This window comes from Limanda limanda, chromosome 19 (assembly GCF_963576545.1).
Source record: "Limanda limanda chromosome 19, fLimLim1.1, whole genome shotgun sequence".
NCBI lineage: Eukaryota > Metazoa > Chordata > Actinopteri > Pleuronectiformes > Pleuronectidae > Limanda > Limanda limanda.
In genome coordinates this window covers 13,234,295-13,254,888 of record NC_083654.1, presented here as the reverse complement: position 1 = coordinate 13,254,888, position 20,594 = coordinate 13,234,295, and the positions used below count along the sequence as shown (strand labels likewise).

At 42.7% G+C, this 20,594-nt stretch overlaps 2 protein-coding genes across 2 annotated transcripts in view; one reads left to right on the top strand and one right to left on the bottom strand.

Annotated features, from left to right (window-relative positions):
• The window catches only part of ripor2 (RHO family interacting cell polarization regulator 2), a 39,267-nt gene extending 24,046 nt beyond the window's left edge, over window positions 1-15,221 (top strand). The window contains exons 7-22 of the mRNA XM_061093289.1: window positions 4,292-4,441; window positions 5,515-5,578; window positions 5,951-5,994; window positions 6,242-6,367; window positions 6,889-7,037; window positions 7,695-7,824; window positions 8,623-9,366; window positions 10,342-10,514; window positions 11,026-11,188; window positions 11,308-11,440; window positions 11,782-11,943; window positions 12,364-12,537; window positions 13,128-13,330; window positions 13,433-13,516; window positions 13,638-13,728; window positions 14,000-15,221. Coding sequence (XP_060949272.1) covers window positions 4,292-4,441; window positions 5,515-5,578; window positions 5,951-5,994; window positions 6,242-6,367; window positions 6,889-7,037; window positions 7,695-7,824; window positions 8,623-9,366; window positions 10,342-10,514; window positions 11,026-11,188; window positions 11,308-11,440; window positions 11,782-11,943; window positions 12,364-12,537; window positions 13,128-13,330; window positions 13,433-13,516; window positions 13,638-13,728; window positions 14,000-14,100 — 2,691 coding nt within the window. The 3' untranslated portion in view covers window positions 14,101-15,221. The remainder of the gene's footprint in view (window positions 1-4,291; window positions 4,442-5,514; window positions 5,579-5,950; window positions 5,995-6,241; window positions 6,368-6,888; window positions 7,038-7,694; window positions 7,825-8,622; window positions 9,367-10,341; window positions 10,515-11,025; window positions 11,189-11,307; window positions 11,441-11,781; window positions 11,944-12,363; window positions 12,538-13,127; window positions 13,331-13,432; window positions 13,517-13,637; window positions 13,729-13,999) is intronic.
• A 1,747-nt stretch (window positions 15,222-16,968) lies between these two features.
• On the bottom strand, window positions 16,969-20,497 carry gmnn (geminin DNA replication inhibitor). The gene is made up of 7 exons (XM_061092830.1): window positions 20,444-20,497; window positions 20,083-20,156; window positions 18,974-19,075; window positions 18,684-18,837; window positions 18,512-18,594; window positions 18,024-18,134; window positions 16,969-17,757 (listed from the first exon to the last, which is right to left on the bottom strand). The coding sequence occupies exons 2-7, from the start codon at window positions 20,137-20,139 to the stop codon at window positions 17,596-17,598; spliced, it is 669 nt and encodes a 222-aa protein (XP_060948813.1). The 5' UTR covers window positions 20,140-20,156; window positions 20,444-20,497; the 3' UTR covers window positions 16,969-17,595.
• Window positions 20,498-20,594: the final 97 nt, after the last annotated feature.

The window sequence follows — 20,594 nt, the reverse complement described above, 5'->3', positions numbered from 1 at the left end:
CCGATCGTCACAGTGAATCAATCAACGGCTTTCAGAGGACGTTCAGGGTCTCAGCAGTTGTGAGCTACAGTAAGTGTGTGGCTGTGTGTTTATTGTGTTTGTGCTCAGGCCCAGGCGTGTCTCTTTGTGCTGGGTGGCTGCCGTGAGGGATGACTTAACAATCGTCCATCAGCAAGTTGTTAGTGTGTGTGCATGTGTGTGTGTGTGTGTGTGTGATAGACTCACATCTGCCTGCTCTTTTGTTCCTGTTTGGGCTGCTAGCCGCCTGCAGATGTCCGAGCCATAATTGGCACACATGGTGGAAGCAGGTGGCGCCATATCAGACCTATGATGTCCTGCACGGGATAGGCACTGCTGTGTGTGTGTGTTTGTGTTTGTGTGTTTTTGTTTCCGTGTGTGTGTGTGTGTGTGTGTGTGTGTGTGTGTGTGTCTGGCTACCAGTATCAGCAGGGCGTCATTAGAGAGAGGTTGCCAGACATCCTTTTCATCCGAAAGAGAAGTTGTGTGCGTGTGTGTTAACCATGACATGAGTGTGAATACATCACATGTGATTATATTTTTATTACAGGGCTTTCTTGCTTTCCTCTCTTCCCTTGAATGTTAATCTTGCCATTGACACACACACACACGCACACGCACACGCACACACACACTTTCTGCCAGGGGGTGAGTGATTATAAGCAGATTAAAACAGGCGGGCCACATCAAACAGCATCAAACACACAAGCCCCTCTCTAGGGAAGTGTGTGTGTGTGTGTGTGTGTGTGTGTGTGTGTGTGTGTGTGTGTGTGTGTGTGTGTGTGTGTGTGTGTGTGTGTGTGTGTGTGTGTGTGTGTGTGTGTGTGTGTGTGTGTGTGTGTGTGTGTGTGTGTGTGTGTGTGTGTGTGTGTGTGTGTGTGCGAGATAATGGCCATATCTTAAGAGGATTCCTGACAAATCCTAAAGATTTTCTGCTCATATTAAAAATCCCACAGTTTAAATCCAGATGTACAGTTGATACAGAGACAATCCTTTAAAACTCCCAGTAATTCTTAATTAAAAACACCAGACTGTCTAAGCACTAAATATTATTATTTAGTATTTTAAAAAGGCTTAGGATGCACTTAAAAAATCATGGAGCTAAACTATATATTTTTTACTCCTTATGATAAATGTGAAAACTGTATTAATCTCATTCGGGGCATAATTGATTCCCAAATAAAGACTCTGCCGTAATCCCTGTCTGGGTGTGTGAGTTGTGCACGTTTTGTCATCCCACGGAGTGATAATTAATACAGGGACTCCATCTGAGCCCAAAAGGCGACCTAATTTAGAATATATTTAAATTTAATATCTGTTCACATCTGCTTAAAGAGGCATCAGATGTGTTTGAGTAACCAGGATGGAGTTTTTAATGAAGTAGGTCATTAAACAAGCACAATAGAAATCTAGTATTACTGTATGTTGATAAGGTTGTGGATAGAAATAGAACGTTTACTTAGATCTAAGCTTTGCTGCAAGTAACAATTATTTGTGTATTGACTAAGAAATCCAATAAGTTTTGGCACAGAAGAGGCTGTATCAAGGCATTTTATTTAAATGATGCTTATTGATTTTCGGACCAATCGAAGACCTCTACTATTTTAACATCTGTTATTGTCTGATTAGTTGGATCAATCGGAACTTTTTCACAGATTCAAAAACTTATACAAGACGACAAGACAAAGGCCTGTGTGTGTGTGCACTTTTGTTCTTGATTTGGACCTTTTCCAGCATAGTCACTCACCTTGTCCGGACCAGTAGACTAGCGGTAAAGTCTGGCCAAATTTGGAGATCCTGGTTAATGTTCGGGTTTAGGTGTGATTTAGGGTTAGGCATGAAATGGTCATGGTTAAGTTGAGAGATAAGTTAGAAGTGGTATTAGTTTGGCTCTTCAGAGGAGTGTAATATGTTGACTGTATCATCGGCCCCAATTTATTGCTGCTTCTTGCCTTTCCCCGTCTCTCCTCTGTTAATAAGGTGTTCAGTTTTTTTTTTCCATACATATTTCATCCATCTGCCTGTATCCAGGGTTCTCTTTTTCCTTTGTTTGTGTTTTGGCTGCGTTCCCCTTGTTTCTGGGGTGAAATGCGCCCGAGGCGACGCAACATGCCGATGGCCGTCCTCTGGAGTGGCGCTTGGCTGACCTTCAAAAGGACGTTTCCTTGAAGGCAGTGAGAGGCCATTGTAATTGGGGACAACAATGAAGCTTAATCAGCTGATAATGAAGCGATTACAGATCGCCTGAGAAGAACCACCGCTAATCATCGGCCTCAGAGTGTGAAGGACCAGTAAGAGAGGGGCAGCTTTCCTCCAAATTAATAACTTGTATTTCTCGAATTAATAAGTGCACAAAAGTTCACTTGGACAAATGTGTGTTTCTTTTATTTTCATCACCAACCTCCACTGCTCAAGTTTTCCTTTTGTTTTCTAGTATTATAAAGCTTTCAGACGTCGGCTCCTAAACCAGCTCTGTACCAGTCGGAGAGCTGAGGAGAACAGTTGTGGTCGGCGAGTGCTTTTGAGCTGCCTCAGCTCAGCTGCTGCAGCTCCACCACATACACCACATACCAGAGAGAGGCAGACAGGGCAGGGTACCCGGCGGGTGGAGGGTGCGGGAGGGGGCTGCTTGGTTTGAGTTGTTGGGATGAGCCCGGGTGGTGCAAAAACAGGATGTGCACTGCAAACCACTTTCACTTTTTACAGTGAACCATCATGTAACCACCCACCACAGCAAAAGCATGCTCTCCACATACAATCATGATCACACACACACTCACTCTCCCAGACATCCTGGCTGTGTTCGATTCAGACACACAAACAAACACTCAGAGAAGCTGTTAGGACGGCAGGAGCCCATTTTCCCCCGCTTCTCCCTAATGAGCGCCGTAAAGAGCGTGAGGCATCAATATTTCAGCGGTCTCGTCAGGCAGGCCGCAATATTTCCCTTTGATGAAGCTCAGCTGAGGTGCTTTGTTTTTCGCCCGGCTGCCACTTCCATCGTATGTGAATTCAGGAAGCCAGAAAAACGTGGAGTGCTGATGGGGTTGTATTTTTCTTTTCAGTTGGAGTGACTCAGCAGTATTTAAGTTTCCTCAAGTCTCGCTTGCCTCCGTGAAGGAGAGTAACTTTGCGTTGATAGATTTAAAGATTTTTATGTTTTGTTTGGTAATTTCCTGTTTCTGTGCAGTGTTTGTTTTGACACTTGGTGTGAAAAAAACATATAAAACTGACCATAGGACAAAATGATGGTGCTCAAAATAGGAAGCCAAACAATCTTAATCGCCCCCTGGTGGCTGAATGCAGAACCCTGCCTCGTCCATGCTGGTAGATGGGACATTGGCAGAACACAGCAGTCAAACAACCCGTCAAATAATTGTTTCTCAAAGATGATTTACATTTACATAATTTTAGGCAGTACGTATCATTCGTAGCAGATTTTCTTTCCAATGCATCCCAACAGCACTATTACTGGTTTCAACATCATCATCCGCTCTCAATGATTTCTCTCCAACGCTTCATCCCTCAGTGATAAAGTAGGATGTTGAGTTGTTGCGTCTCCCTGTGGGTTTGGGTCAGAACAGACTGAAGTCCGACAGACGTCTCCAGACGATCTCTAAACGCCGTCTGTTGTTGTTCCTCCGCGTTGGGAGTGTCTCACTCGGGGGGAGGCTGTAGTTAAACTCTCAGATACCAGCTGTATCTGCTCCCTGTCAGTTCTCTTCAGTTTATCAGGTTTATCTTTTTTTCTACACCTGTCATTTATGCTCCATTACTTTCTTCTCTCTTTCTTTCATATTGTTCCTTGCCGTTTTCGTTTTCTCTCCTTTCTGCTGCATGCACACAGTCACACTGGAGCCTCGTCCTCTCAAACATTTCACCAGCTTCTTTTTCAATGGGGCCTATTTTTGGTCTCGTTCAGGAGCCGTGCATAAAAGTAACATCAGCGCTGAGTTAGTGAACGCTACACAAGCCTAAAGCCGCGCTGGGCGTCCTTGAACGAATCCCAGTGAGATGCGAACACATCCAGAATAATTTAGGCAGCGGTTGGAAGTTTTTGGGGAGTTTGAATCCTGCCCAGGGATGTTTTGATGTATGGAACTTCAAAGATCTGTTTCATTTCATTAGTGCACAAGTTTTCTCTCTTATCTGCTTGTGTGTTTTTGTGCGTACTAATGAACTAATGAACAAGAAAGTAACACATTTAAGAATGCATCCTTGTCCTTGTGCACATTTATTAAAGACGGAGGGACTCTTGTGTGTGTGCTCTCAGGTGGACGAGCTGTACGAGGCATTCTGCATCCAGAGCCGTCTGAGGGACGGTGCCAGCCGGATGAAGCAGGCCTTCTCCTCCTCTCCCTCCACTAAAGGCACCAAGGAGAGCATCGCTGAGGTCAACCGCCGCTACAAGGAATACACCGAGGTACTGGCATGCAGTGTGTGGGGAATAACAGTGAGGATCTGCAGGGGAAATACTCCCGATGAGTCAAGTCGTCGTGCTTGTTTACTTAGATGTGGGGTTTTCATGCGAGAGGTGGAGGCTTGGAAGTGTTTGGAATTTATCTGACCTTTGACACGTGTATCGTTTTAAACCGATGATTTAACGGGTGTCATTGGTTTCTGTCTGTACCAACAGACTGATTTTTAACTGTTTATTTCAGACCTCCGAGAGAAGTGATGCATTTTCATAGTATTTGGTCACACTTACTGATTACCGACATTTTCTCTGTGAGTGTCTTGGTTTTATTTGTGATGGATCCACCAGGGAAAAGAAACTTTAAGTTTTGCAACACTGGGAACGGAGTGAGAATCCATGGAAATATTAGAGAAGACAGATGTGAATTTATTGATGCCATTAAAACCCCAGCCTCATCTGTTCCATGTCATTGATCATAAAAACATCATCATGCAGTTATTCCAAAATCTTGTTCCATTAATACAGAGAAAATATGTTGATTGCTATAGTCATTGGTTTGTATAGTTTATAGTATAGTGTAGTAACTGTAGAGAAATGCCAAAAATATTTGTAGTATTGAATATTGTATTTGTATTTTAAACTCTGACCAGTAGGTGTCGCACTTTTAGCACCAGCACTACTTATATGGTCTCAACATAACTACAATTAACAGTGTAACGAAGTGAAAATATATATTTTAGGTCAGATTGTAACAGATACATTCATATACAGTTTCTAACAGCTGACAAAACCCACAATATACTCAAACTATACTGAGTAACACAGATTACTGCTTACACTGATTTGTAAACAGTAATACGTAAAGTCACATATTTGCACAATGGCCTGTTAGTACCAAAAACACACACATACACACACACACACATCCACGTCGTCATCTGTCCTCAGGCTTAGAGCAGCCGTCCTGCCTCCGCTGACGTGTTGACTGGATTTGTCAAAGTCCCTGGAGAAGACTATGATTACTATTGTTGTCCTCGTCACAAATGGCTGTTTATGTAATCACTGTTATCCTTCTCCAGAACATGAGCACGTTTGAGAGTGAACTGGAGAACCTGCTCGGGGAGTTTCATATCAAAATGAAAGGTGAGATAAGAAGTCTTTAAAAATAAAAGGTATTGCAGCTAAGTTTACATATTCAAAGATGATGATTATTTCGAGAAAAGGAAGCATTAATTAAACTATATTCACAAGAAAGTTTTGGTGATGAGCTGACGGTGAACTATAGTCACTACACCACCTACGTATGGAACATTTTCTGTTTTTAAGATCATCATTGAACAAGTGCTGAAGTGCTTATCCTGCGAAAGGAAAAACAGAAAGTATCTCCATCAAAAGCCATGTGTTACAGTCAATCACCCAGCATAATATTAAAGTAACACAAAAACTGAAGAGGCTCCATTTTTTTCTCCTGTCATGTCCAAATGTCTTTTTAAATCTACTTCCTCATCCTGACAGGATTGGCTGGATTTGCAAGACTCTGTCCTGGAGACCAGTATGAGGCAAGTGGTTCCTTCTATACATGTCAACCAGTGATGTTAATGACAACAAGGGAAATTCGTGCATATTCAAACCTGGGGCCTAGGCTTATAAATGTGGCTAAATGAATACTACTTAACCAAAACCTTTGGAACAGGTCCAGTGGGTCGCTTCCATAGTGGCAGTGGTTACAATGTAATCTTATCGGGCAGTGGTGCTTGACATTCTTACTACGGTGACAATGGAAGTTTTGCTCTTCCTTCCCTTTAGATCTTCATGCGTTACGGACGCCAGAGGTGGAAGCTGAAGGGGAGGATTGAGGTGAACTCCAGACAGAGCTGGGATGGAGATGAAATGGTTTTCATGCCGCTTATCACTGACCTCATCAACATTAAGGTACGGATAGATAAATATGAGAAAAAATTAAATTAAATAAATGCAACATGTGCTACTTTCTTTACACAATAGAGCTGATACACTTTATTCATAAATCCATAATTTACGTTGCAGAAAACCCATTAAGTTTTCTGAAACTTGATTGATCACGTCCCTGTTATGGTTTTTCTCACATATGATTATCATCTGTATTATTTGCGGCCGGAAGGACTGACTCGTGTCTCAGTGCTCGGTCTTTCTCTTTGGTGTGTGTATCATTCAGGCGATCAGCTCATGATTGTTCCCAGCACACATTTGTTCTTGATTTCACTGCGACCTCATCCCAACCGAAATTTGCTGCAGATGCACGTCTCTTTCTCATTTCTTATCTGCAGTGGAGGATGAAAGCACAAGATATATAAGACAATACAAAAAACAACAATTCATCTACGATCGCCTGCCTTGTGCCTTGTGAGAAGAGCTTTGTAGATTGTTTTCCAGGCACTTTCACCTGATGATGAACTTGTTTGTGGTCCAATCAGGTGACGGAGCTGAAGGGCCTGGCCACTCACATGCTGGTGGGCAGTGTGATCTGCGAGACCAAGGAGCTGTTCACCGCCATGCCTCAGGTGGTGGCTGTGGACGTCAACGACCTGGGCACCATTAAACTCAACCTGGAGGTCATGTGGTAGTAAGTAGACTCTAGTGATTTTTAATGCTAGTCATTGATTGTCTTGTAAATGTCATTTCATTTATATGGTTGATTACTTGTTAATCCATGAAGGAAAACTGATGCATCTTCAGCAGAGATAAATAGAGAAATAGAGTAAAGAGTAAATAGATTTGTGCTCAAAATAAATACAGAATGTCGCTCTGCCGTTTCCTCATTTTCTTCACAAGTTTTGCCAAAAAATATAGTTGTATTTTATCATTGATGGATATGAGATAGTGATATACCACTGAGAAACTGCAATTACTGGATTATTTTGTGAGTTTTTAAATAAAGAAGAGATTCATTGATTTTCATTTTATTAAGGGGATTAATTTTTGGTATACAGTGTTTCAGTCAAATATATTTAAAGAGCATTTCAACGCTCCTGATGGTGTCAAAATGAAAGAACCCGAAGTCAAAGCTTTTAGTAGCACAGCAGTTAATTCAGTGTTGACATGACTTGTAGTCTCCTGCCACCTAGTGGAGAAACATGTTATCGTCACCACAGGGACGACAATAACAAATCCTGCCCTGTGACAACACTGAATGAATGACATCACTTAAGCAGCGGGAAGGCGTTGGTGAATCATAATGCAATCACACTAAGTGCCTTGTTCCCGTTCCCCCCCCGTCCAGCCCCTTCGATGTCGAGGACCTGACTCTGTCATCCAGCAACGTCAGCAAAGCCACAGCTCTGCAGAGACGAGTGTCCATCTACAGCCAGGGGACGCCAGAGACACCCACCTTCCAGGACAACTCCTTCTTTGTGAGTCCAACACACACACACACACACAGACACACAAACACACACAATCCTTTGGCATCACTGGTGTGATTGTGGACGATGTTTGTTTTAGTTTTACCAACATTGTGAGATTCTCACGTACAAATCTGAATACTGCCTGCTCCGAGATTTTAGGACACTGTGATTGTGGCTCAGTTTTTCCTGATGTTGCACTAATTAAAACGTTGCTTAGCCCTTCTCCTGACTAACCCTCACCCATTTCCCTGCTATCCTGCTGTATCCCACTCACCTGCCCTCGCTCAAACACCCGACACCTCGTCCCGCTTGCCTGCGTGTGTTGTGCAATGAAGTGGCGGCCACATCCCGTGGAGCGCCAGCGCTTCTCCTTCCTGCACATGCTCCGAGACACCCTGCTCGAGAAGCTCAGGCGCAGTCGCTCGTTTGGTGACCTGGCCTCGCTTCGGCCAAGGCCCAAATCCAGTCTGGAGGTCTATGTGAGTGTGCTGTGGCCCCTCGAGCCCCCTAACCTGCCTCTCGTGTGCCCCCTGACTCGTTGACATGATAGGAATGCACTCCCCTGCTGGTGTGCACACACTTGGGACAGACCAGTTCCTGTTTGTGGGGACACCATGCAGGGCTGTTGCATGTTAACCTGCATGACATGCATTCAACTGTCTGTGTGCTTGTTGTGCTTCTCTGCCTCATCTTGTTTGCACAGATCGGGGAATGAAAATAGAGAAAAGTTAAAGAATCTTTTTCCACTTCACTCATTTCATGTCTTTATATTCCACATATTTACACTCCTGTCTCCTCTTTCAGTCCACTCTACCAGATGATGTCTTCGAGAACGGCGGCTGTGGCATGGCAGAGTGCAAGCGTCTCTCCTTCACCTTCTCCGACACCTCTTGTTCCACGGCCAGCCCCGCCCCCAGCTCCCACTCCCACTGCCAGTCCAACCCGGAGATCACCGTCACTCCTCCAGAAACTGAACTGTCGCCCATCCAAATCCTCCCGACAAGAGAGGACTCCATCGCAGAGGAGCATTTGGTGGAGGAAGAGGAGGAGGAGTATGAAGAAGATGGTGATACAGGTAGTAGAGGAAGCAGGGGCACCAGCGGCAGCCTGGCCAGCGATGAAGCTGAGGCGACAGAGGACTCGGAGTGGGAACGCACCGAGTCCCAGAGAAACTCTGGCTCCAACAGTGGTTCTGCTGCACCGTCCCTGTGTTCTGACAGCCACATGTCCACGGTGGCTCCAGAGGATGTTTTCCTGGATCACGCTGATGAACTGAAACCCCTGGAGCTGGACACGGAGGAGGAGGGCAGCCTGACCAGGCAGCTTGTGAAGAGGCTGACATCTTCCGATATCGTGCCCCCCAATGGGAGCTCGGCCGAGAGTGGGGGGAGCCTGAGCTGGGCCGGAGAGGGGAGCAGGGCGTTCCTGGAGAGCAGCCTGGAGGAGGCCATCCACAGCCTGCTGATGAGGCTGGAGTCACTGACCCGCCGCTGCCGAGAGCTGCAGGACCTGGAACAGGAAGTGATGCGTCTGGAGGACCTGCTCAAGGTGACTGAACCACTTATATGTACTTAATGTCTTGCTTTTTACATTTACACCCTACAGAAGATGAACAACAACAAAGATAACTACTTACATTTTATGCTTCTTACCTATCGAACTTTTAAATATTACATCAGCGACATAGAGAAATGCTGACATGATAAAAGAGAGTAGAAAATATCAGCACATAAATATTTCTAAAGGTTTCAGAAATAATTTAATTTTGATAATTCCAACGATAGATGTAGGGAACATAGACTGAAGTATCGTCTACACAATCTTGGATTAGAGAGATGGCAATGTATGTTACATTAGAAAAGCTAACCTATGTATCAGGGGTAAAGCACAGGAATTTGAAGAGGTGTCGGCACCCTTAATGGACTTTCTCAGGCAAAGGTAGATTATATCTATCTGCAGGGATATCGAGTGGGACATTTTTATTTTATTTTATTTATTATTGTTATTATTTTACGTAGGTATGTATGTTTGTGTGCGTGTTTATCTTTATTTTATTTTTTATTTTTTTTATTTTTTTATTTTTTTGTATGTATGTGTATGCCCTGAAGTTCGCCTGCATTTCATTGTGCAACTTGTGTGGGATGTGTCAATGTGTTTTGTAGGTTCTTATTGGAAATTATTAAAAAAACATTGTTCAAAAGATGAAGTGAACATGATCTATTGTCTATAAATGAAATATCCACTAGGTATACGAGAATAAATTAAAATTAGCTTAAAATTACTTAGTAAAGTTAAACCTTACTATCATGAATTTACTATCGATATCGAAAGTGAGTACTCCTTGTTTTCCTGGTTGAATACCAGTACTAAATTGATCCTTACAATGAAAGATTGTCTAAAAAGTTAATCTCTGATCCAAACAGCATGAAATCAACCTATAGAATCAAAACTGAAACAAGCTGCAGTTTATGTGATGGACTCAAAAGAGTAAATCATCATGAACCCACTGTATTCCCTCTGCAGTGTCGTCTCCCGGGCCACAGGAGCAGGTCGTCCAGCCTCAGTCTGACGGTGGAGAGCGCCCTGGAGAGCTTCGACTTCCTCAACACGTCCGACTTCGATGACGAGGACACGGGCGACGATAACGGCATCCTCAGCCCCCCCCCGCTGTTTGATACCGATGGAGTGAGGATCGGGTGAGTGGGAGACATGGAGAGACGCAAACGATATCAAATAATCACAAAATCAATGTGAGAGCTGAAGTCGGACATCGGAGCTTTTGATGCTTGGTTTCAGGTCAACAAATGCACTGCTCGTAAACACCATGATTTTAATGTAATGTATTAAAAATAGCACAAACAACTGAAGTTTTTGTTCTGACAAAACAGAAATACAGCTCTTCTCTAAAACAGAAATATAATGTTCTTGTATTTTAGCGTTTGATTAGACAGATTCTTAAATCATGGCCATATACGTTATTGAAAAAGGATTTAAAATGAAAAGCATTGTGTGTCCACACGGTGTAGTCCCCAATCAGGCAATGCAAACTTTTTTATTTTGTAATATCATTTCATAAAGACATCAATAAAGGTTAATCCAAATATGCTGTAGATAGTGTCTCTATTGTGATTTTTTCATTATGTCACTTATGTCACCTAGCTCTGTGCTGCTGCCCCTCGGTGGTGACTCTGTGTATCTACCTCTCAGGACCCAGCATCCAGAAGCCAGAGGACACCTGAGCGAGGCCCTGACAGAAGACACCGGGGTGGGAAACAGCGTGGCGGGAAGCCCCCTGCCTCTGACCACAGGAAACGAGAACCTGGACGTGGCCATCGTCATCCACCTGCAGTACTGTAACCACCTCATACAGGTAGAGCTGCTTCCCACTGCTGGCAATCAAATCCTTCAAATGTTTCATTTTGGCAACATTTAACCGCACGCACCGTAAAACCACACATTTGTTCACTGTCATTTTTCATGTATCCACAGTTGTTGACCAACGGGCCGGGGGGGTGGCAGCGTCGCAGTCTGCTCATCAAACTCTCCGCACAGACTCAGCTGTTAGAAGAACTAGCAGAGATCAGTGTGGACAGACTGGGAGCCATCACATCTGCCGCTGATGGTATGTGATAACCAGTCTTGTTTTATTGGAACACATGATATGAATGAAAACAAAAAAAAAAACTAACCACTTTTGAAACTAACACTTTGGTAGCACTAAAATGGCACTTACTTATAGCACTTTGTAGTTTTGCTTTATTTCGAAGAAATTTTACTGTCTTGATTCTTGTTGTTCTTGGTTTGTACCCTCAGGGTTGAATGCACTTATTGTAAGTCGCTTTGGATAAAAGCGTCAGCTAAATGAAATGTAATGTAATGTAATGTAACATGATATATATAAAACACACACAGAATACTATGTGTTTGCAGCCTCTGACCTTGTGTTCTGTCGTCCTCCCTCAGTCCTCCCGGGTCTCGCCGAGCGCCCCGAGCTGATGACTCTGTGGTCGGAGTGCAGCGGGTCTGCAGGACTGTTCCACACCACACTGGACCGAGTGTTCAAACACATGAACCAGCGCTACACGGCAGCGCTGCAGGAGAGACACCCACACAGCGCTGACACAGGTCGGAGCAACCTTATTTGCTTTCTCTGCAGTCAGACCACAGGTTTTTTTTTTATAATTTATTTTTAAAGAAACAAAGATACAATGAACATACATACATAAAACGAACAAACAAAAAAAAACAAAAACCTATATATATAATACCTACCACCTACACATTTAAACTGATGGTACACTGATGAAGATACATGTCAATTCACACAGTAACGGATCAGTGATCAGACCACAGGTTTTACTGACAATTTCAACTGTTGTTAAGTTTCACTTTATGAGTCAGTAGCCATTTTAAATCTGCTCCTGGGGGGAAATGAGATCACTGCAGCCGCTAAGAATAGATAAAAGACGAAACACAGTACGAATGTAGTTGCTCTTGGTTTGAAACTCTGAGTATTTTCTGAGTTTCTTTTCTTCTCCTCTGCAGTGATTGGTGTGGTAGTGGGTGAGATGGTTGACAGGAGCGACCTGGTGACGTCACACGACCCCCCCGCCTCTGCTCTGGCCCAGGACGTCCTCACCGTGTTTCAGTTCCACAGCTACATCTCACAGCACGAGGTTCAGGACATGGAGACGCACCTGCTGCACCTGGCCAGAGAAGGTGAGCCAAGGCTCTCATTGCTTCTGTCTCAAGATGACTTATGTTTTACATTGACAGATACATGAGGGTAGATTTTTTTGTCTCTAGGTGATTAGTTACAGGTAGAGAAAGTGTTTGAGGAAGTGTTGAGGTTCCGTGTTGCCCTTTAAAGCATTACAAAAATGATTAGACAGTCAAATAAATCTGAATTTGAAAGGAAGTTGTGTAATGCATTCAGATACAGATCCTCGTCTGATTTTATCAAAGAATTAACATTTTCTAACAAAAAAGAGAAACTTTTGCTAAAAGTTATATCATCATGTCAATGTACATGCTCCACAATTAACTTTATCATCAACACTTTTCTGAAACAACAGCTCAGAAGATGCTTCCACTTTGACGAGATTAACAGAAAATGGGTTGTGTGCAAATTATCTGCTGATTAAATGCGTCTATTCCACAACTAAAAAAGATCTCACCCTTCTTTAACAGCTAAAATTAACACACATAAATTCCTTGTTACCTTAAAAAATATGATTAGAAACCCACTTCTGCTTGTTGCTCTCCAAGTCACGTGTATAGTCTCTAACACGTGTGTCTCTCCCACTCAGAGTTGTTTGCAGAGGCCCTCTGCAGTGGGGACTATTCTCGGTGTCTCGCGGAGCTGGAGGTGGTGTCCGTGTCGACCCTGTGGCCTAAAGCCAGCACCCTGAGGGCCCTGGCCTCCCTGCTCACCGCAGACGACCCTCAGGTCAACGAGGTGGCAGCTGACTACCTCTCCTCAGGAGCGTCACACGGCCACTTCAGGGGCAGGGTGAGTGGTGCTAAAGAGAGAGGCCGCATGTGCACCGTTCTCACCGTTCACTGAGTCATGACTTATGCTGCATGTCAGGTGTGAACATGTGTGTGTTTACAGGCTGTGGAGTGCTACACCCAGGCACTGTCAGAGGCCGGAGGTCAGAGCGTGAGGGCGGCTTGTTCAGCTCTCAGCCGCCTGCAGGTCAGTGGCCTCTCGTTGTTCCCAGTGACAAAGGCGAGGATGCCGGTGTTTATCTAGACCTTCATGTGCTGTGTGTATTTGATGAGTACCAACTTCAGAGAGCTTGTCGTTTTGCCTGCAGGCTGTCGAGAGCATCAGGGCGGTGGTAGCACTGTGCGACTCGGCTGATGAGGAGCTTCGCCACGTCGCCATAGAAACACTACTCACATTTGGTAAGTTCAAAAAATTATGGAAGACAAAATGTTCTGTTTTGTCTGTTGGTTTGGTTTTGGAAATCTGTTTTATTTTGGAAACACAGCATTTACAATGTTGTACCAAGATATATAATTCTGCTTTCTAGAGATTAAAATGGTAAAAGATGATGATTGTGACCGAAAGATGAAATATTTAGTCCTAATTAAACAACACAAGAATATGACTGTAGTCTGGGATGCTGTGAGTGTTTTGTACACTGTTGATAGATAAACATTGTGTTGGTTCCAGGTGAGGAGGGGCGGCTGGCGTACGAGCAGCTGGACACCGTGCCGGGGGAAATTCTCCGACTGGGCACGCGGCGAGGGAACGCTGTCACCACGGCCTTCTGAGCCACAGCTCCACGGAGAAGACGAGAGGTCGACCCCCAGCCTGAGCTCTGAGGATACCACTGCCCCCCCCTCCCAGCTCCACGCCACGCTGCACCTCACAGGGCTGTTCATTTACTGATCAGTTTATTGATCTCCACCCGCCGCATTCGATCACTGTTCTGACTGATACCGCCTCTTACAAGGAAACTAACACCAAACAAACTGTCTTAACCACCAAGACGCACAACCTATACCCCTCCTGCACACACACACACAAACGCTGTCCCGCCACCTTTACTCCCGCACACCCCCTCACTCACCCCCTTCCTCCCCCTGCGTTCTGAGCCAGGAACACTGGTCACGTTGAGTTTTTCACTTGAGCACAGCTTTGACGGGACACGAAGCCACTGAACGCTGCAGAGAAACTGTGGAAACTGGAAGCGGTGCATCCTCACACAAGCCACACGCCAACGCGCACAACACACAACACACGTATCACTCACCCGCCGATTAACTCTCGTCTTGGCTGTTGCAGCGTCAGTCGTGTCAAGCAATATTCTAACTATGACCTTTGTATAATCACTGTTTATCACACGTTTAAGTTGGTGGCTTTTGCATCACAGATGTTTCTCGGGCGCTTTCGGACGATTTGCACTGTTGTAATGCATGTAAATAAGGCATATTTTACACAGCCGGTGTAATATATATACGGTTGTAATTCAAAGTGTATTTTTAGGTTCTGTTTTCTAGTACGTTCCATTTTGAGTTTCAGGGATTCTCGTGTGTTTTGTGGCGGCGAGGACCGTTAACGAGTGGAGAGAAAGTGAGGTGAAGTGGTGAAAGAGTGTGGAGCAGATTTAAAAACCTCAAGTCGTGTTTTATCAGTGGAGACAAAAGAAAAGGAAGAAGCTCAGATCTAAACTGCTGAGAGAGTGAACCTGGAGTTTTTCTCACACCTGCAGTCTAACAAGTGCAATTTTTCTGTACATAGCTGACGCCAGGAGACGTTTGTTAAAAGTCGGACTTTTGACCATTTGAGCCTTGATGTGGTCGAGCAGGAATTCTCTCTCTTTTTGTAAATGTATTTTTTTTCCTAGCAGGTACGGAGCCACTGGAGGGCAATAAATTCAGTTTGGAGAGCATGAGAACGCACTTTCTCAGTTACTGTACGGAGGGGATGGGTGGATGGGTGTTGTTTCATTTCTTGGTAACTGCATCTTCATCTGGCGTGTGAGCGAAACAAGCGAGATGAGAAGTGAAGCTTTTTCTATGAGAAGCTGCAGGATCAAGCGTCTCGGGTCGTCTCGCTCTTCTGTAAGTGACCCGAGTTCAGCTCTTCTCATTGTAACTGAACTACTGAGTCCAGTGAGACGATAAAACTCACTTCTGTTCTCACCTCTTATTTATTATTTACCCCTCGGATTTCTAATATGCTTTGGAAGTTTTACTGTAACCGTGCAGGTGACTTTGTTATGTATATATTTATGTTGGACTTTTGGATCAGGTCTAGGACAGTTGGTTTAAAAAGGCCTCTGTGTTATTATCATGCAACTGATCTCATGCTTAACTTAAATTGGAGTTTATTTTGAAAGAATTATATTATACGGATTATTATTTTGGAGAAGATTAAGATTTGCTAATGGTCTAATAGCGTTATAGATTTGTTTTTCCCTAAAAGGTCCCGGATGTAACGGGACATTATATATAGGAAATGTTACTTTATGACTTAGACTTACTGTAACCAAAGGAAGAATTAATTTTTAAATTGTCCTTTAAGAAACGTTCATAATTCATCTTGGAGAATGTATTTTCAATACGACATTGGCATTTTGGCCACAATGCTCAGATCGAACTTTAGAAGCACAACTTTAAAGAATACGACAAACCCATAACATATGAATTTAACTACATTTGGTTCTAACTGCACAGTCCAGAAGCCATACTGATTCAAAAGTGGTAATATTTGTATGAAATGTATTTTTTTCTTTTGTATTATAATCTTAAATGTGTAAAGTTGTTACTAAAAGCTGAAACTGTTTTTTTTTTCTATACAACCTTTTACAAAACATGTTTTAAGTCCAGTTACAGTATTTTGGTCGAGTATCTAATTCAGCCACTCATTCAGTGTCTACTTTTTTTCTCTTTTTACAAACTTTCAGGTGACCAGTGTTATAAAGTTTTACTGTTCAATTCCTAATCACCACAAATACAAGTTGGCAAAAATGTGCATGTTTAATTATCAGAATAACTTGGTACACTTGCTAAAATTGAACTTGATCCATCTCTGTAGCTTCTGTACTCATCCATTTAGTTGCATCCTCTTCTTCATTGTGGTCAGCAGCGTTTGCTCTGCTCATCTAAAGTTGCAATAAATTTTATTTTTGCATAATTGAAAACAATTGTCGATTCCTTATTGTCATATCCTCTTTTTAAACATGCCACTTTCAAAGAATGTTAGATGTATGCCAGTTGAATGGTTGCCAAAAAGTTTAGACCATTTAGTCAGCTCTTCACACTTCCTTTTAGTCAGAATAAGTTACATTTATCAGTCAAGAATAACATGTTACTCTTTAGTTGGATGTTTTATACACTTTACATTTATTTCGCTTTAAAGATGTTAATTTATTGTGCTGGGTTTAAGGAACACTGGAAATGTGTTTTTACTAGTGAAATACTTTAACCAGTTTTGGGGCTCTGATTGCAGAAGCTGTTTAATGTGGCCAAAGCAGTAGTTGTAGAAACCATTTATATAATAGAGCATCTGTCAGGTTTGTTTACTAAAAGCAGAACTGGAGCTTCTGGTTACACAACCACCTCTGCACCATGTAATCCCATATCTTAACTTGGAGTTCAAAATTTCACAAGTCTTTACAAAAAAAATCAAATAGGATTTTTTTAAAAAGTGTTTATTTTACACAAGCTTTATGTACACAGCTGTGCCGTAACATTGCACATTTTTTACAGCGTAAACACTTAAAGCCATGCTTCAAGTAAGCCACATCTACCAGTGAGTGTAGCACGACGGTTCTTAAATAAATCTTCACAGTAGACAGTTAGAAAAGCACAGGCATTACCGTTTCATTGTGATTTTGCAATATACAGGTTGCTGACGTTCAACAGGGCAAATCTTTCACACACCAGGAGAGCGAAGGAACTCAAGAAATTTGGTGTGCTACACAATAGTGACGATCCCTTTGTTGTTAGGACTGAGGTATTGATTTTTACATTAACCTAAATTAACTGAAGCCTGTGTTTTACTACTGACATGTCATGTCTTCCATTAAAAACAAAAAAAAAAGTTCTACACTGGTTTAGTTTAACACTTCTTGGTCACGAATTTTACAAGTTTAAAAAAAAACTAAAATTGTAAAACATTAGCTTTAAAATGATGCATTTTGAGAACAATGCGGTCTGAACATAAATTACACTGAAAAGCAAACATCTTCAAATTGACGTCACTCTGGCCAAAATCGGCTGCTGTATTAAGACAAAGTCCAAGAGCACGAGGTGAGTCAGTTAATCCTTCTCCACTGACGTCTCTTCTTCCTCGTCGCTGTTATCTGAATATTCATCCTCACTCTCGTCGGCAGCGTCACTGTCGTCTTCATCATTCTCATCCACGTCAAGAGCAATGTCCTTCAGTTCCTCCAGATTATCGGGGCACTTTCCCGTCAACCTCTAAAAATACAAGATATACATTCAGTTTACATAAAGTGAAAAGACATCCATATAGTGGTTCATGTTTACCAATATAAATATTAACCCCTGTATATCAGAACATGTGCACAAATCATCTTGAGTAAATAATCCAAAAACATAGCGCAAGAAAACCAGTTGTATGAACTAAGACTTTAATTCAGAGCAGGCCATCAAAATGGGATTTAAGATGTACACAAGTCGAGGGTTTTAGTGCAGGTAACAAACAAGCAGTGCTGTGTGCCTACCTCGATCATATCAGCCATGTACTGGACGTGTTGTGCCAGCTCTTGCAGCTCTTCGTTCTCACTCTTCAGTTGCGTTATCTGTTCATCTCTGGTCTCGATGTCTTTGTGCAACTGGTTTAAGAAAACAAAAAGAAACTCATTAGACATGATGACACAATGGGCAATGAGGCTTAATATAATGCTTCTTAAAAACTACGGCACTGTAATCTCTTACTAAACTATTAGGCTGTTGGTAAAAGGGTACTGGGATCAACTTTAAATCTTCAATCCTTTATGAATCTGTGTGTACAAATTTAGTTTATTTGAACAGGATTGGCACCTTCAGTACAAAGCCTTTTAAAGTTGAAAAGATTTTAAAAGTTAAGGTGCAGAGTTACTTCAACATTCAGTGCCAGCTGGACAACAGCCAACCGAGGTCGACCCAGCAGGAGCGTGGGAACGGCTCGACCGACAGCTAAACATTAGCCGCCCCTTAGTGATTAACTCACCTTCTCGTTCTCCTGTAGAACATTGTACAAGGCCTTCCGTCGCTCATCGGCGATCTCTTTCCAGTAGGCGGAGGGTGGAGTTTCTATAACAGCGGAGATTTAAGGTCAAGATAAACCAATTTTAGCTGACAACCATTTTTGAGATAAGTTGGATATGGATTATGAAACCTACCTTTGACCATAAGTTCATATGCTTCAGTGGACGTGCCATCAGGCAAACACTGAGTTTCCTCTGTTTGTGTGGATTTGACTTCTGCCTTCACCCTCTTTGGACCTCGGGTTTGTTCTGCGCTCCACTGTTTCCTTTTGGGAATGATCTTTCCTGCCTAAAGAGAACAGAAGTAATTTTATAAAATGTACAACAGAAGGTGGCTGTAGATCATTTGTTTAACCGAGTGAACAAGGTATACAAACTCTTATAATTAATGAAAACACGAGTTTAAGTGACAAGCCAATAAATACCTGAGCTGACCGCCCAAGATCTTTGTTGACAGCTGAGGACTGAAGGACCTGCAGGGATTGTCTGGGGGGTCCCATTGCCTTATGAGAGGTTGGGAAAAAACTCTGGAAGAAAAATCAATGACTGATTAGTTTTACCCCAAATGACCTCGAAACTCAAGTCTGAGTCTCATGGGAAACAAGCACAATCTGCGTTCTCATCTTCAGAGCCTCCGTTCATTACGGTTTTACATTACTTTGAATTCTTTACTCAGTTACACAGTCACTATGGGAGGTGGCATAAGTGAAGCTGCTAGACAACCCTGCTGCCATGTGAAGCAGACCAACAGGTGTGGGAACAGGGGCGGGGCCTGAAGTCTTTCAACAACCCCCGTGGGAAAGTTTCTCCTTAGGGAGCATTACAGGGTAGCCAATAATCAGTTTGTTAATGTTTGAACACTCCTTCACAGCTATAGTGTTTCAGGCCTGTAAAGGGCAATCTGTTGATGAGTGCCAGCCGAGGAGACAATGACTGAAACTATTCAACATTCAATTACATAGAAATTAAAATACTTAGGGGTTGTCTAAATTGAAAAGTGTCCTCATTATCAATTAGGGCCTATGATTGGTTTTAAATTTACATTAAGATGTTTCCACTCTGTTCCTTAAAGATACTTTTAATTAACTCGGGAGCAAATCTTTGTCTTTAAACTTAAAAGTAACATTTATCGATATTGACCAAATGGTTCTTGATATATACTACAAAGCCCTCTAATCAAGTCTCCGGTGACTCAGTACCACACAGAATGGTCTCAGATTACCACTCATGCTAGACTGAGCAGGTCAGTGTGGTACAAAAGGTCATTTTCCAATCCAAGTCCTCAGGTGATAACAGTGACTCCATTTCAAGGTTAATTTAACCGGACATGACAAAGTTCCAGTACGAAGCCTGGGCAGCTAATTTAGCTCAGCGGTCATTAATTTCGTCATATGGACATTTACAAGTACTTGCTGGTGTCACATACAGATACTGAGAGCTACTGGTTATTAACCACACTATGATAACGTTCAATTTGTGGATTACCGTCCTAAACTTTAACATTAGCACACTTTGAAGGGAGCATTTCACTTACCGTTATGTTCTCGTTAGACTTCTGCTGGCTCGGTCTTAGTTTTCCACTCGCACTCATGTTTGCTATCAAAACACCTGAGAGAGAAAATATAAACACAACGTTAGAGCAAAGAAAGGAATAATTAAAAACGTGTATTATAATGTGTGCTTGTTTGTTGTATTCAAATTGTTTGACGTGTAAAGAAGTCGCCATGTTTGTAGGACACAAGCGAACCGAGTCAGACACGGTTAAAAATATACTGGTTTCAGGGAAGCTAGGCTAAAGCTAACACGGCTTCGAGGTTGCTATTAAACGGGCAGCAAGTGGTGATAAATGTAAAGAACGGTTTTAATAACGTATAAAAAACGTTAAAGCGACTTACCGCCGATCCGGAGCGATCCACTTCCTGTACGAGCTGATTCTGTTGTGTCCGTCTCCCGCGCCAGCAGCTTAAATAACGCCCATCCGGTCATGTGACGCAACACGAGGAAGGCTTTTCCTTTTTTTCACGCTGTTGTTTTTTTCCTCTACTC

Excerpts from the sequence above, each read along its gene's own strand:
- gmnn (XM_061092830.1), bottom strand. The coding sequence starts at position 20,139 with ATGAGTGCGAGTGGAAAACTAAGACCGAGCCAGCAGAAGTCTAACGAG. Across the intron at positions 19,076-20,082 it reads AGTCTAACGAGAACATAACG|AGTTTTTTCCCAACCTCTCA; the intron begins GTAAGTGAAATG and ends TTTTTCTTCCAG. Across the intron at positions 17,758-18,023 it reads ACATGGCTGATATGATCGAG|AGGTTGACGGGAAAGTGCCC; the intron begins GTAGGCACACAG and ends TTGTATTTTTAG.